This window comes from Eupeodes corollae, chromosome 1 (genome assembly GCF_945859685.1).
Source record: "Eupeodes corollae chromosome 1, idEupCoro1.1, whole genome shotgun sequence".
Lineage (NCBI taxonomy): Eukaryota > Metazoa > Arthropoda > Insecta > Diptera > Syrphidae > Eupeodes > Eupeodes corollae.
This window is the reverse complement of record NC_079147.1, coordinates 288,107,445-288,121,983: the sequence shown is the minus strand read 5'-3', so window position 1 is coordinate 288,121,983 and position 14,539 is coordinate 288,107,445. Positions and strand designations below refer to the sequence as shown.

General features: G+C 32.0%; 2 protein-coding genes across 8 annotated transcripts in view; one reads left to right on the top strand and one right to left on the bottom strand.

The window, feature by feature from the left end:
- LOC129939223 (copper-transporting ATPase 1) overlaps positions 1–14,324 on the top strand; it is a 107,659-nt gene extending 93,335 nt beyond the window's left edge. For 5 of the 7 annotated variants that reach the window (XM_056047157.1, XM_056047158.1, XM_056047162.1 and 2 more), the window contains one exon: positions 13,512–14,324. In XM_056047157.1, the coding sequence (XP_055903132.1) occupies positions 13,512–13,653 (142 nt within the window). In that variant the 3' untranslated portion in view covers positions 13,654–14,324. Of the gene's footprint in view, positions 1–13,202; positions 13,288–13,511 lie in introns of all 7 variants that reach the window. The other 2 variants (XM_056047160.1, XM_056047161.1) reach the window with 2 other exon arrangements.
- Positions 11,280–12,206, bottom strand: LOC129939225 (protein trunk). Its single transcript, XM_056047165.1, has one exon. The coding sequence runs from the start codon at positions 12,200–12,202 to the stop codon at positions 11,504–11,506; it is 699 nt and encodes a 232-aa protein (XP_055903140.1). The 5' UTR covers positions 12,203–12,206; the 3' UTR covers positions 11,280–11,503.
- Positions 14,325–14,539: the final 215 nt, after the last annotated feature.

Genomic DNA, 14,539 nt, shown 5'->3' with positions numbered 1-14,539 from the left:
TTAACGTAAATCGTTTTAAACCGGAGATTTCGCAGGTAAATTATAACTCGTATAAAATTCCAATTGAGCTTAGAGGAAATTTAACATAGATTACAGATTAAGATTATCCGACGAATCAGTTAAATTATCCATTAAATGTTTTATCTTACAACAATTTTGGCTCCGAATCTTAAATGTTTCTTTGCTTTTTGTGAACAGCTGAAAGTTGTTTTTATTTTTTGACAGCTATCCAACTCGTTCAACAAGGTCCAACACGAGATTAAACGCAGACAATATATAAATAAAGATTTATAAAGTTCAGCTTATAATTGAATGAACAGTTATGACAGCTGTCATTTTGACATAAGTAGAATTGACTTGATAATTTGGGATATTTTTCTTGAATAACTTTCCAATAAAGTTTCGTTAATTGAAAGACAACTTTTTACTATTCGATTTCTCAGGAATAGTCTGTCTCTGTCATATAAATCTAAAAAAATATTAAATTATTTAAATCGTTCTATTAGATTCTGAGAAATAACGGTTCCGGAGCAATACAAAAATATATTTTATTATACTACGGGAAGTTAAGTTAAAAATGAGGGAGAGAACATTTTATAAACATCTATTTGAATTTTTGATTTTTACCAAAAAACTTCTAATTTTCGTCTTAAAAAAATAAAAAAAACGCCTGACGTTATTCTGCTTAAAACCTGAATTTCCAACTTTGAACTCAATCTACCCAATAGTATGGATAATTTAACTAATTCAAGCCTCAGCCAAGTGAGTGCCATTCTAAATAATATGAACCGAAAACTTGACCTTATAATTTTAACCTACTCGAATAACTTATCAGTCACTTTGTGTCCCCATGTTCGTTCAGCTATTGATAATTATCGCCCTCGCTTGCTACTAAGTTGTTGCTACCTTAACTCGTACCTAGAAGTTACTCCCACTTCACATCCTATTTGGTATGATTTTCATAGATCCCAGTTTTCCCTAATTACCGATTATATTGACAGACTTTCATGTGAATTTGAAAATATGTCTGTTGAAGGAGTCACTTAACTTTTGTACACTATTCAATTTCACTGCATGTCCCTTCCTATTGACGTACGTAGAGTTGCTCCAATTGAATTTTTCCTCAGCCATTAAAAACAAATTTTCTCAACTTAATGATGAGTTCACCCCGGGCCCTAATGGTCTTTCTTCCAATTTCCTAAAATAATGTCCCCTTTTTCTTTCAACTCCTCTATTTGAATATTGGCAATTATCCAAATATCAAGGAATATTTCCTAAAATATGGAAAACATTTTTTGAAACTCTTAATTCACAAGAAGGAAATGATAAACTTTCGACCAATTGTTTAACTTTTTCATATCCCAAAAGCATTTTGAAAAAAAATTTATATGAACTCCTTAATTTCCGTTGCAGATCTCTAACTACCGCAGTACAGCACGGATTCATAAAAAATAGATCTAGCACCACAAACCTTGTAGAGTTCGTTTCATTCACTAAAGAACTTTAGAAAACGGGAATGAAGTTGATTATGTTCTCCACTGACTTTAGCAAAATGTTTGACAACATTTCTGATAATCTTTTAGTCTTCAAACTCTCCTTCTTAGGTTTTCCTGAAACGGATTACTTTTAATCGTGAATGTCATGTCCGATCTAGATCCTCTCGTTCCAATACTATTCTAGCAACTTCAGGTGCTCCCCAAAGTTGTCATTTAGTAGCTCTCCTTTTTATCCTTACAATCAATGAAATTGACATGGTCATTGAACATTGTCAAATATCCCTTAACGCCGATGATAGGAATTTTTTCAAAATCATTGCATCTCATGAAGACGTATCTGTCCTCCAAACAGATCTCGACAATTTCTCAATCTGGTGTACCTTAAATTGCTTAGAGCCAGACAATAATCCTTTCACGTAACGTAGTAGAGAACATATATTGGATCTTGACATTCTATCTGACCGTGAACTGAAATTTCTACTTCACATTGACAAAATAATTCCCAAGGCCAACTTAGGTTGTATTAAAAGATGGTCCATCGAATTTTCTAACCCTTACGTGACCCGGTTGCTTTACGTGACGTTTGTCCTATCTCTACTTGAAAATGTGTAGCAGATTTTTTCAAAAATATAACGCTTCCAATGAATATTTCTTCGTTTCGAACTTCAATAACTCAAACGCCAATTTAATGTATCACTTTTCAAAGCAGATATTTTCAAATTTTAAAAATCGGTGACCTTTATTTGTAAAGCGTGCATCTAATCTAAGATAATATTTACTGAATAAACTAAGCTTTCGACTCGAATTCAACTTTCAAGTTGATTGAATTGAACAATACTGAAATCAAAATTCGCCTTTGTGTCTAATTATGTTTTGACCAACTATAAGCTAACCAAATTCACTAAATATTTTTTAATTGAATTTACGATTAAATCTTAAGTGAGAACCTCGTTATGGTTGATATTTAAAATAGATATATGTAAATAAATATTTTTCAAATCTGTAAACAAAAATTAACTAGCCAGTGTCTTTTTGAAAATGTTAACGAGGAGAATCAATAAACTCCAACAGCTTCATGTTTTAATGGTGTTAATTACGTTTCCCAGTACATTTGATGCCGTATGTATAAATATAAAAGTCATATATTTGTCTATGTAAAATTTTGTCTATATTTTAGGGAAAAATAAAGCTTGTTTTTGACGACATCCAGTGTGGACCATCAAAGGGATATGTCCAACGATTTTCTTGTTCTGTTGACAAAAGCCTCGAAGAACATCGAATTAATGTCGATATTCAAATGCAAAAAGAAGTTCAAGATAGTTATTATGATTTTGTTGTTCATGCTAAAGCTGTTAATAGAGAACCAATTACAATCTTCAAAGCTGACCGAATTACATATTGTAGTGCTCATTTGAGAAAAAAAATTACTGATCCAATTTTTATGACCCTCCGAGATATGGTTAGGAGAGCTGGAAACCTACCAACAGGTTGTCCTATTCCAGCTGTAAGTTAATTATATGATGTTATGGTTGCGTCTGAGAAAATTAGGTTTTGAGAAAAGCGTGTTTTTAAATTGACCTTATCCCGTGTTATGCTAACCACTTTAAGGTAGCAAAATCCGCTCTTGGCTCATAACCTAGTTTTCACTTTTCTCGAACGCTGCCTCCACATATTGAATTAGTTTTTTGTGTTTGTATGAAAATCTAACCATCAATTTTCTTCTTTTTTTCTGTTGATAGAATTTTCACTACGTCTTTCGAAATATATCTATAAATACGGATTTATTACCCTCGTATGCTCCAAAATTAGCATTAAAAATAATTCTTGTATTTTATAATAAAAAAGATAAATTTTTATCTATAACAACTTTAGCGAGAATAACCCAAACAAAAGTTCAAAATAAAAAAAAGAATAAGAATTAAAAACTTGGATGTTTTTTCTTTACAGACAGAGTGAAGCAATTCTACATTCGCGTAGTACGGCTAAAGAACGGATTTTTTAGTATTTTGCAGTACGAGAGAAGGGGTAAAGATGAAGAAGAAGAATTTCTCATGTTTTTTAAGAATAACCAAACATTTTTACTGCCTTTGGGACATTTCAGTATGTTTTGACGTAATTTGGTCGTTGATACATTTAGTTCGACGAATATAGGCGTTGCTGGCCTTCCTGGCTTGCTCAAACTTTTTTCGGCTTTCCTCAAAAGGGTTGGTTTAAAAGCAACAGAAACATATTTCTTTAACCTTAATAAGCCCTTTACAGCTCGTATCAAACCAGGCGTTTTCCTTAGGTATGATTGTTTTTAACCCCGTTCGGGATAAAAATTTTCATTCCCAAGAGAATCAAACTTGTGATCATATCAGCGCTAGCGTCATCGTCACCATCGAGGAAGCAAAATTTGAAGTTAAAGATCTTGAACAAATTATTGAGACCTACCCAGTTGGCTTCTCGAATTGATTAAATATGTGTAAAGTACTAAAGGAAGGTTTGAGTTATAAAGGGTGCTACACGCTGAAATGAAGCTGCTGTTCTTTTTTTTAAATAAAGGATTTTTAAATCCGTTTTTTTAATAATGTCTTGGTTTTTCTTATTTTGAAATTTGTGATACTCAAAAGGAAAAAGTTAAGACTTCTAATATTTTTCTGTTAAACTTTGTTTATATAAAAGAACAGAATAATTCAAAGTCTTAATATTATGTATAGTATTTTTTTTAAATACTGTTTTTACATTTCTTTTTGTATTATGTTAAAATTACAAATAAAATATAAAAATTAAACCAAAAAATGATAAATAGATGTATTATCATAAAATTCTGGAAATGCTTAGTTCTGTGAATAAGAAATATAAAATATTTAGTATTTATTGAAACACGTTTTGCTCATTATCTCAATAATATTCTAATTTATCATTCTACTATGTTTTTTGAATAATGTAGTTTTAAAATGTGTGTGTCAACCGCCAAATTATTAGTTTATGTTCTGTGAGTAATAATACAATTAATAAAAGTTATATAGTAATATGTTTTTATCATAAATTTGATAGTAATTATTTAAATAGAATTTCAATAATTAGAACAAGATTATCAAACAAAGGTTTAACAACTCATACAAAATAAAAAACACAGAGGCAAACACAAAAATTAAATATAAAATGTCTTAATGAAATTAAATATACGAGTAATTCACTGCTTTGCTAAGAGCAAATATTCCATTAATGTTAATTTGTTTATTATTCTCGTAGGTTTGTGCCTATTTTTTTTTTTAATAATTTGAGTTCAAAAAAACAAAGGAATAATAAATTTTTTATACTTTTGTTGGCTGCTTTTATACTGGTTAAAACATTTTACTTTCTTACTCAGTTTTTAAAAATTCTTGAACGTATCATTTCATTAAGTTTTTACTAAAAAGCTTTAAAAAAAATGAAGAAAAAGCAAAAGCCAAAACGACTATCAGCAAAATTTTTCGTTTTTGAATTTAGTACACAATTAAGAGTGAGACATTTTTAGCTTAATTTTTTTTTAAATTAGCATCGATATCTCTTCTCACTTATAAACGCAAAAGTCCTTTTTATTACATTTTTATAATGCAGAAAATCGCTACATACGAATTTTTTATTTTATTTTAAAGTTGCAGGCTTCGAAAACTGTTAATGATCTTCGAAAATTTCAAACACCAAAATATTGGTCAAAAATTACTTAAAAAAAAATGTTTCACTTTATATTTTATTAATTTAAAGTTTTAAAACTTTTAAAAATAACTTTTTTAATAATGCAGATAAACCAAACTGTTCTTAGAAAAAAGTAAAAATTGTACTGTTGCGAGCATTCCTTACTCTAATTCTGATGTTCCTTCGTTTTTCCTTAAGCGGTTCTACGGAAGAAACTTTATAAAAAGGACTTGAAGTTAAGATCTCTATAGCTTCAGACCAGTAACTGGTAGACATAAAAAAGTACAGAAGCATAATTAATTTTTTTAAATTCATGTTTTTAACCGTTTTTGTTATAACAAAAATGATAAACACAGTAAATACATACAAAGACAAATTAAAAAAATACAACATAATTTTATAAAATATATTCCAAAAACTTTAAGTCATAGCCTCGTTTAGACGACTTATTCGTTATTAAAATACTGAAAATATGTAAAATTTTGGATTATTATAACTCTGAAATCGGATTCAATCTGACGTCAAAGCCTTTGGTCAAATGCAAAACGCTGAACACCAATGTGTTTGGTTAAATACTTACTATACTTTAGTTGGCGCTACAGCGCATTGTTCTCCTGGGCATCGACTAATAACTTTCGCCAGCTTACTAGATCTCTAGCTTGCCGCCTCCAATTTTGAATACCAAGTTGAAGTGCGTCGGCTTCAACTTGATCACTCCACCGGAGATGAGGCCTGCCTCTGCTTCTTGCTCCCTCAGGTTTGGCGTTGAATACCTTACGGGCTGAGGCTTCAATGTTCATCCGCTCGACATGCCCTAGCCATCTTGAGCGTTGAACACGGAGTTTTTTGACTAGTGGCAAATCGCTGTACAGCTCGTATAACTCATGATTATAACTTCTCCGCCAGATGTTACTTTGCCTGTCGACACAAACCGGACATAGAACCTTCCTCTCGAAGATACCAAGAGATCCTTCATCCGCCTGAAAGAGGGCAGCTACCAGCATTTTCCAACGTCATCCTGATAAGTCGTATCAGTTTGGTAGCGATACCAAAACTAAACATGGCACGGGATAGTTCGTTCCCGTCTACACTGTCATCGGCTGCTTTAAGATCGATGAAAAGATGGTGTGTTTCGATGTTATGTTCTTGAGCCTTTCCAGGATTTGGCGTGGAGTGAAAATTTAGTCGATGGTAGATTTTCCAGGCCTGAAGCCACACTGATAAGAGCCAATTAGTTCGACAGTAAATGGCTTCAGGCGTTCATATAATACGCTTGACAATATACGGAATCGTTCACTTCATCACAATTAAGCAGCTTGTTGAAATGATCTCTCCAGATTTTTAGCATTGACTGCGTCTCGACTGCGGTATTCTCCTCCTAGGAGCTAGCTTCAGGGCGGCTAGTGAATAAAGTTGTTTTCTTTTTGACTCTTCTATAAAAGCTCCACACCTGTTTCCTTTGAAAGCATCCCTGGATCTCCTCGACTTTTGATTTTGGTTTGGTTTAATACTTCCTAAGTATATAAACGAAACAAAGTTTTTGAGCTCCCGTAAAATTAGAATTTTCTGGGCTTAAACTAGAGGTTCGAGGCAGAGGCTTACTGCTTCATTTACCGCAATAATCTTATTCTATAGTTTAGGAAAGAAACATTCAAATTTAAAGATTTAAGAGAAATTTTTCGGTTTTGAAAATAATCTAAATAAAATTTGTTATTAAGCTTGAACTGGCTATTAACCGTTTATTTCCGGAGGTGTCAAATGTAAGTTCATAAAAATCCATTAGGTTTCGTAATAAAATCGTTAAAAATAAATCTAAAAATATTAATTTTGCAGTTTCACTACAAAACCAATAGGAAGCAAAGGGTTAACATTTGAAAACGAATATTATTCACAATAAATTGAGATAATTTATAACTAGTTCTTCGGTTATTGCCGGCTTCGCACGGGTGGACATAAATAGGTACAGATATTTAAGTTATAAGCATGCTAATTACAACGACCATGAATCACCTGTAGTACACTACTTTGGCAGTGGTATTTGTAGGTGGCAACAAAACGTATTGCTTTTCAGGAGATCCTACTCAAGAAAGTGCTACTCTTTCCTTAAGTCGATACTAACTATGGAAAAAGTTTGTCCCTGAGATTTATTTATTGTTAGGGCAAATGATACTTGTAAAGGGACCTGTAACCTATTAAAAGATATGGGTAAATCAGTTGGTATCATCGGGATCCGCGGAACATGTGCAAGCAGACCGGCTGCGAGACCCGTAATGATAGGGGCTACAATCACATTATCTCTTAATTCTTTGATAAATAGTCTTGTACCATTACACATATTGTGAGGGTTTACATTTTTTAAAAGCATAACAGGCGTACCTGTTTTTAATTTAAGTTCATGAGGTGGCAAGTCAGCAGGATTGAGGGAATTTAAACACGGTGCCAAGAGATGTGTAACATTTAAAATCACCTGGTACTTTTTTTTTGTTTTGTTTTGTTTTCTGGGTGACAATATTATTTTATTTTCTGAGAAATTTCCACCGCTATTATTGCATAAATGTGCTGAGAGTTTTAATTAATAGCCACAAAAGTGATGATTTGAGACACGCTTTAATAACGTCGGTTCGTGTGCCTTTTGTTACAACTGGTAGAGTTAGGCGAAAGTCTCCAGCGAAAACAAAAGTTACGCCACCCATCATTTTGCTTGAGTTTCTTATATATTTTAATGTGCGGTCCACTGCTTCTACATGAGCTCTATGGCTTATGGTGCACTCTTTCCAAATAATCAGCGACTTGTCGTGTAAGAGCTTTCCCAGGGGACCATTTTAACCGATTGACCATACGTAATTAAAGCGTAAAGTGAATCGTTTTCCCATCATTTAATAGGATTGCAGCAATTCCTGACGATGCCACTGCCAGTGCTTTTCTTCCAGATAATCGTACTTTTGACCATACTAAATTGGCAAGAAAGGTTTTACCCATGCCAACGGGAGCGTCCAAAAAAAATAGTTAACCACTGTTATTTTCCACACTTTCAATTAAAGCATTGACAAGTTCTGACGACTAGTTAACATCATATGTACGGTACGGTAAAGCATCAACTACATTTTGTGAGCGATTCGGAGAAGGTAATCAAAAGTCTTTTAAACTTTTGTCATTTAATTCTTTGTCCTATCAATAATACTCTTCGCAGGGTATGCGATCAAAGACATTTTATGACAAAGTTTTTTACACCTTCGGTTGATTTAAATAGGAATTTCTAAAGTAATCTAATAGCCTAGGTATGTTACTCAGCGAAAATGTAGCGTTCTAATAAAAAAAGAATTATTAAAATCGGTCCAGTACTTTTTCAGTTTATTCGTTACATCCAAAATTACAAATCTTTTCTCTTTATAATATTAGTGTAGATAATGTTTTGTTCTAGAGTTTGCGTAGCTTCACAGAAAAAAATATCTTCTAACAAAATAAAGTCATAATTTTTCGTGTTGTGTTCTTTGTTGCCTCGTCTTGTTGGAATCACATATCGTTTAATTAAAAAAAACTAAGTTCCCCACCAGAAATTAAATCTAAATATAAATTACATATTGAGTTAAAATTGGTCCAGGGGCCCTACTATCTAACTCGATTCTGCTTTTGATTCTATTCAAAACTCATTTCCGATTCTACTTTCAAATCGTACTACGTATGAAAGTAGAATCGGATGCCGGTTATACCAACTTGTTTTCAAAACATTTTGTACTTTCAAAGAGTATCGAACATAAGAAAAAAACAAAACAAAAATAGAACATCAAATTTTTGGACAAGAATAATTATTATAAAAATGGACACCGTTTGAATTTGGTTTAATTTGCAAGGAAATGAAGAACGGTACGAGCAAATTGAACGCACAAGAAAACGAGATAATTCCAAAATAATAGAGCGTTGTGGAAAAGGGTTTGTGCATATAAATGGTGATATCTTAGCTATTATCTTTTTGGCAATACTTTTTCCGTGTTTTGTTTCACTGTCAAACATCTTCAATTTGGTCTATAATTTAACCATGAATCGTCTACGAAACCCGCTTGCAAATTATTGAATTTTATTATCAAAATGCGTGCTCTGTTAAGAAAGTTCATCGTGCGGTTCTTCCATTTTATGGTCAGTTTAATCGACACACTTAAGCGGCTATTCGGGCTATTGTGACTAAATCTCGCACCACATTTACATTGTTGGAAGCATTTAGTCGTGAGATATCAGCCGAAATGTTGGAAAAAGGAGGCTTAAATTGGACTAAGCGGATGGACCATTTGAGGTGCAGTCAAGGTCGACATTTGAATGAAATAATCTTTAAACATTAAATTATATGGACCGTGCTATCGATTCAAATAAAGATTTTAAAAAATCACCCTTTATATACGAATATTTGAATGCATTCTTAATAAAAACATTTACTTTTGTTTTAGTTTTGTTAAGAGCTATCGTCTTTCTAAAGACAGACTTTTGTTCTTACTTAACACCATATCATCCGACATGACTACTCGCCGAAGACAAAATGCTGTTCCGATCATCATTAAGTTATCAGCAGCATTAAAACTGTTGGTAACAGCAGGTTACCAAAAATAAATCGACAAGAACGCTCGAATTGTACAGCAAACCATATCAAAAACACTTGCCGGAGTTTTGGCTTCAATCTAAAGAGTTATTTATTCGCTGATGATGAACTTTGAAATGAATGAGGAAGAGAAACGAAAGTAAAAACGCTATTTTTGGCAAGAATCACGAATTCCTGGTGTAATTTTGGTGGTAGATGGAACTCATATTCAACATTTTACTTACACTTTGACAAAAAAAAAACTTCGCTCGCAAAATGTAAGCAATTTTATTGTAGAATCGAGTTACATAGTAGGGCCCCAGAGTTTCATCTTTCGATCGACTTCGCACTTCAAATACTTTTCGAAATCACTTTGACTGAAATTAAAGCAGCTGACGTACATCACATCAGTCGAAAACAATTTTGCTGATTGGCATAGTTTGTATATTTTCATATATTTCATAAATATAAAATAAAAGTGTTTTTTGCTTGTTTTGATGAACATTCCAGTACAGGTAGCGGCTTATTTGCGTTTCTTTGCGGTGGAGAAGACAGTTTTCAAATATCAGTTGAAAAAGATTGTGATGTTTCAATAGGTCGAACCAAAATCGAAAATGTGAAAAATCATCTTACCTACTCAAAAAGTTAGGGAAAAAATTTGTCGTGCGATAAAATTGTCAAATATAAAATTGAAGCTGCAACTTAACACGAATCAAGTATACAAATATTATTCGGTCTAAAAAGCATTTCATAACACCCACAATTGCTGTGAACTCGAAGAAAGCGATAAATTGGGATTATCAGCAACACTTGCACTTGTTGAAGCATTAGTTTTGACTAATTGTTCATTACGATAATGCAAAACAAAGCTTAGTGCATCAATAACGCTTCCGATTATGACGACTACAATCTTCCTGCAATACGCACTGTAAGCAGGTAGAACTTCTAGATCTATTTTAATCAACCTAAAAATTGACCTATAAGAGCCAAATGTCATGTCGCATTTTATTACTTTATTACCTTGAAAGGGATTATTCTAATTTTCTTTGAATTATATATTCCATAAGTTGAAAAAAACGGAAACATGCAAGTTAGTCTTCTAGAAAGTATTCGAAATCTTCATACTGAGAAAAAATCATGTTAATTACATAAATCTTAAAAAAGACTTTAAAGGATTGACAAAACGAAAACCCTCATAAAATTTTATTTCAAGGAGGGAAAAACCCCGCTTACTAATGCGGTCCTTGACAAAAAAAAATGAGCAACAAACTTGATGACCCTTTTGTTCAAGGAAAATATAAGAACAGATGTAGCCTGTGAAATTTATGATTTTTGATCTGTACTCGGTCACATTGAATTGAAAATATTTTTAACTACTTCAAAAGTTGTTTGCTCTTTTAAAAGTTCATATTACTGAAATCGGTCCAATATAAGATTAAATATTCATTAAGTGATAAACAGTTTTCTAACTTCTTCAAACTATTAGAAAAATGTCAATTTCGAATGATTTATTATGTTATTTTATTTATAAATATAAACAGAAAAAGAAAAAATGTAAATAAAAATGCACGAATTACTAAAAATCATTATTTTATTGTATAATTTATTTGTTTTAAAACCTACGAATAAATATTTCTTATTTACAACATCCCAAACGAAAAAACCAAACATTTTATCTTATGTACAATTTAACAATTTTTCCACCATAATAATTTAAAAAAAAAAAAACAATAACTTAAATAAAATTTGAATTGAAACAAAAATTTAAAAAAAGGTACTAATAATCCATTACACAATCACAACAAAACGTCACGGCCTTCTCAACAAATTCCCATTGCTCAGCGTAATCACCTGTCACTTCGTCCATTGTGACTATTCGAAATTTACTATTTATCTTAGCACATTGTCCAGTGCTGCGTCGCAGTACTTTCACACTAAACCATCTCGGCTTACAGGTGTAATGACCATACCAGCAATTTTTCTTCTTACACTGAATCGTTCGAATGTAACGTGGGAAGTAATCTGGGCCCAGGTCCATCCAATGAATCTCTGCCTTACAATCCCAGGGTCTCGATTGAAAGACATCTTGTTTTGATGATGATTTTGTCACTTTGTCAATTAAGGCTTGACGTGCATTTCGTTTTTTCGGTGGCTTAGGTTGATGTCGCTTCTTTCTATTTTTTGATATTTCGATGTGATCCACTTCCCAGGCTGGAATACCAGCGTAAGGATTCTGCTCCTCATCATTTTCGTCGATATAAAAGTCTTGGTCATCGTGTCCGGAGGCGCGTTTAGCTCCTCCACGTCCGGTTTCATCTTCCATCGGGAGCTCAATTCTCATGTATCGAGCGTTGTAGGTTGCTCCTAGAATGGCTCTGAGTGCCTTCTCTGGCAATTCGGGACAATGGATATTCCGATTATCGCATTGTGTGATGAAAAGTAGAACCAGTCCACAGATATAAAAGAAAATTCTCATCTTAGTTGATTGTCGGCGATCTTACCACTGACACGGCGTATATTCAAATGAACTTGATAGCTAGCAAGTGTCGTCATTTTATAGACTCATTTAGTCCTAAGTGGGTAATTCCTTTGGTTAAACCCTAAGCAGCAACAGCACGATTCACAAAAAATATATCCCAAAGGATTTGATGGGTTCGGATTGTCACTCGGATGAAAGCGATTACCTTGGAAGAAGATATCTCTGTCTTTCTGTCCCTAAAATAAAACTTTTACCTGAATTATAAGGTGTGATTGAGATGTTTAACTCGGGAAAAAGGGTTAGGCTACCTGAACTGTGAGCTGTGGGCTCTACACAAGGCGCGTTTTATTGCTTTTAATGATTTCCTCCTCTGTCCGTTTTTCTTTTTTTTAAGTCTTTTTGTTGTGCATCAGCATTAGTAGTTTATGGGTTTATTGATCATTGTCAACTTCGGATTTGTTGTACATTTTTATGATTGTTTTCAAAGAAAAGAAATGAATGTATTGTCGATAGTAATTGCACGATTTCGTCAACAATAACTAAACAAAAAAAATATTTTTGACAGGTCTTTTAAATCGAACTACCTTACCATCTTAGTTTTTCGGTATTGTTTAACGAAGGAACTATACTTGACATTTTAACTTGACTTATTCAATTGTTAGATTTTGCTAATTGGGTTTTAATGGAGGCTATTTTTACGTGGAAAGAGGTAATTCCACTGGTTAAAGGTTCCCTTAGGATTGTTTGGACTACTCTTTGAACACTTTGAGAGGTATAAGGGGATAACCAAACTCTTTTATTTGCGACATATGGGAAAATTATGTGGCGTTAAATTTTTTGTTGACAAACTTATTTTGCAGGTATATTTTTAAATCTTAAAATACAAAAACTACTTTTTGTTTTCCTTGTTTAAGTTCTACCCAAACTATCCTCAAATTGAAATTTCTTCTCAATTTTGTTAAAAACATTTTCTAATTTCTTTATTTAATTTTTGTAGTGTTTTTGGAATTCTTCAAGTGGATAAAAAATCAATTGGAAAGACAAGATCCAATATTCCTTAAAATTAAAAAGGTTTTAAAAATGTAAAAAAAAAACTATTATGTGTCGTTAACGTTCAAACCTTTCAAACTATGTTAACCTAACCTCTATCAGCCTTAACCTCAATAACAAAATATACCTATTTTTCTATCTCAGCTTGTATTTTGTCTTCCTGTTTGAAAAGAGCTTGATTCGTTAATTAACCAATATCTAAAGAAAAATAATTTCTACCAACTTATTAATCAATGGTTTTTCTTATCATTTCCAGATTATTCTGTCGATCAAGTAAAATCGATCCAAATGAAGACCGCCTACTCTCGGGAAATCCAGAGGACGAAGATGGATTTTTACGTGTCAAAATTGTCAAAGGCAAGACAGAAAAAGACGTCACAGAAATGCAAAAACTGTAGATTTTTAATTATACATTTTTGTACCGGAATTAGATTTGTGAATTGATTATTTTATTGAATTTAACATTAAGATAATGTGTCCATTAATTGGTATTTAGAAAGAGAGGTGTCTTTATAAAATGAAGTTTGTTAATAGTTCTATTTTTTCCGATCGTGATATTTAACTTTAAAAATGTAAAAACAAATGTATACATGTACATTATTCTAACATAGCTGCATTATTCTATTATTATCCTATCCAACCCATTTATTGCATTTTGTTTTGTATTCCTTGGAAACTATTTTAAGTTTATGGTTCAATTTTGAAAAGTACTTAAAAAACAAAACCTATAATGTTTTCAATTTTTTGCCAAGCATCAAAATATATTTTTGAGCATACATTTCCCATCCAATATGAAACGCAGCCACTTTTCAATTAAGAAGAAGTCAAAAAAATTAAGTTTCATTTTTGTTTTATTGTTATATTTTTTAAGATATTAAAAAAGTTAGGGAATTATATTGATAATTGTAAGTTTTATTTTTTTTGTTTATAAAATTATATTCATCACACATTAAATAAGTAAATAAAAATCTATTTTAATTGTTAAGTAAACTATTATAACATATAATTTTACTATTTACACAAAACTCTATATTAAAATAAATATATATATTTTATAATATCTAGATAAGTTGTGTTTTAAAAATCTGTTAGGGTTCAAAAAACGAAGTCTACATATGAGAAGGTAAAGGGTGTTACATTTTTCAAGTAAACACTGATATTATAATGAACAGTTACAGAGAGTAAACTTGAAATGAAAAAAGTAAATGAGAAGTCCTATATGAAAGTGTTTAAGGGCAGAATTGAATATGAATCAAACCTGAATGTCAAGTCCATCAGTAAAAT

What these genes read in the sequence shown, in the direction of transcription:
- LOC129939225 (XM_056047165.1), bottom strand. Translation starts at nt 12,202, where the DNA reads ATGAGAATTTTCTTTTATATCTGTGGACTGGTTCTACTTTTCATCACA.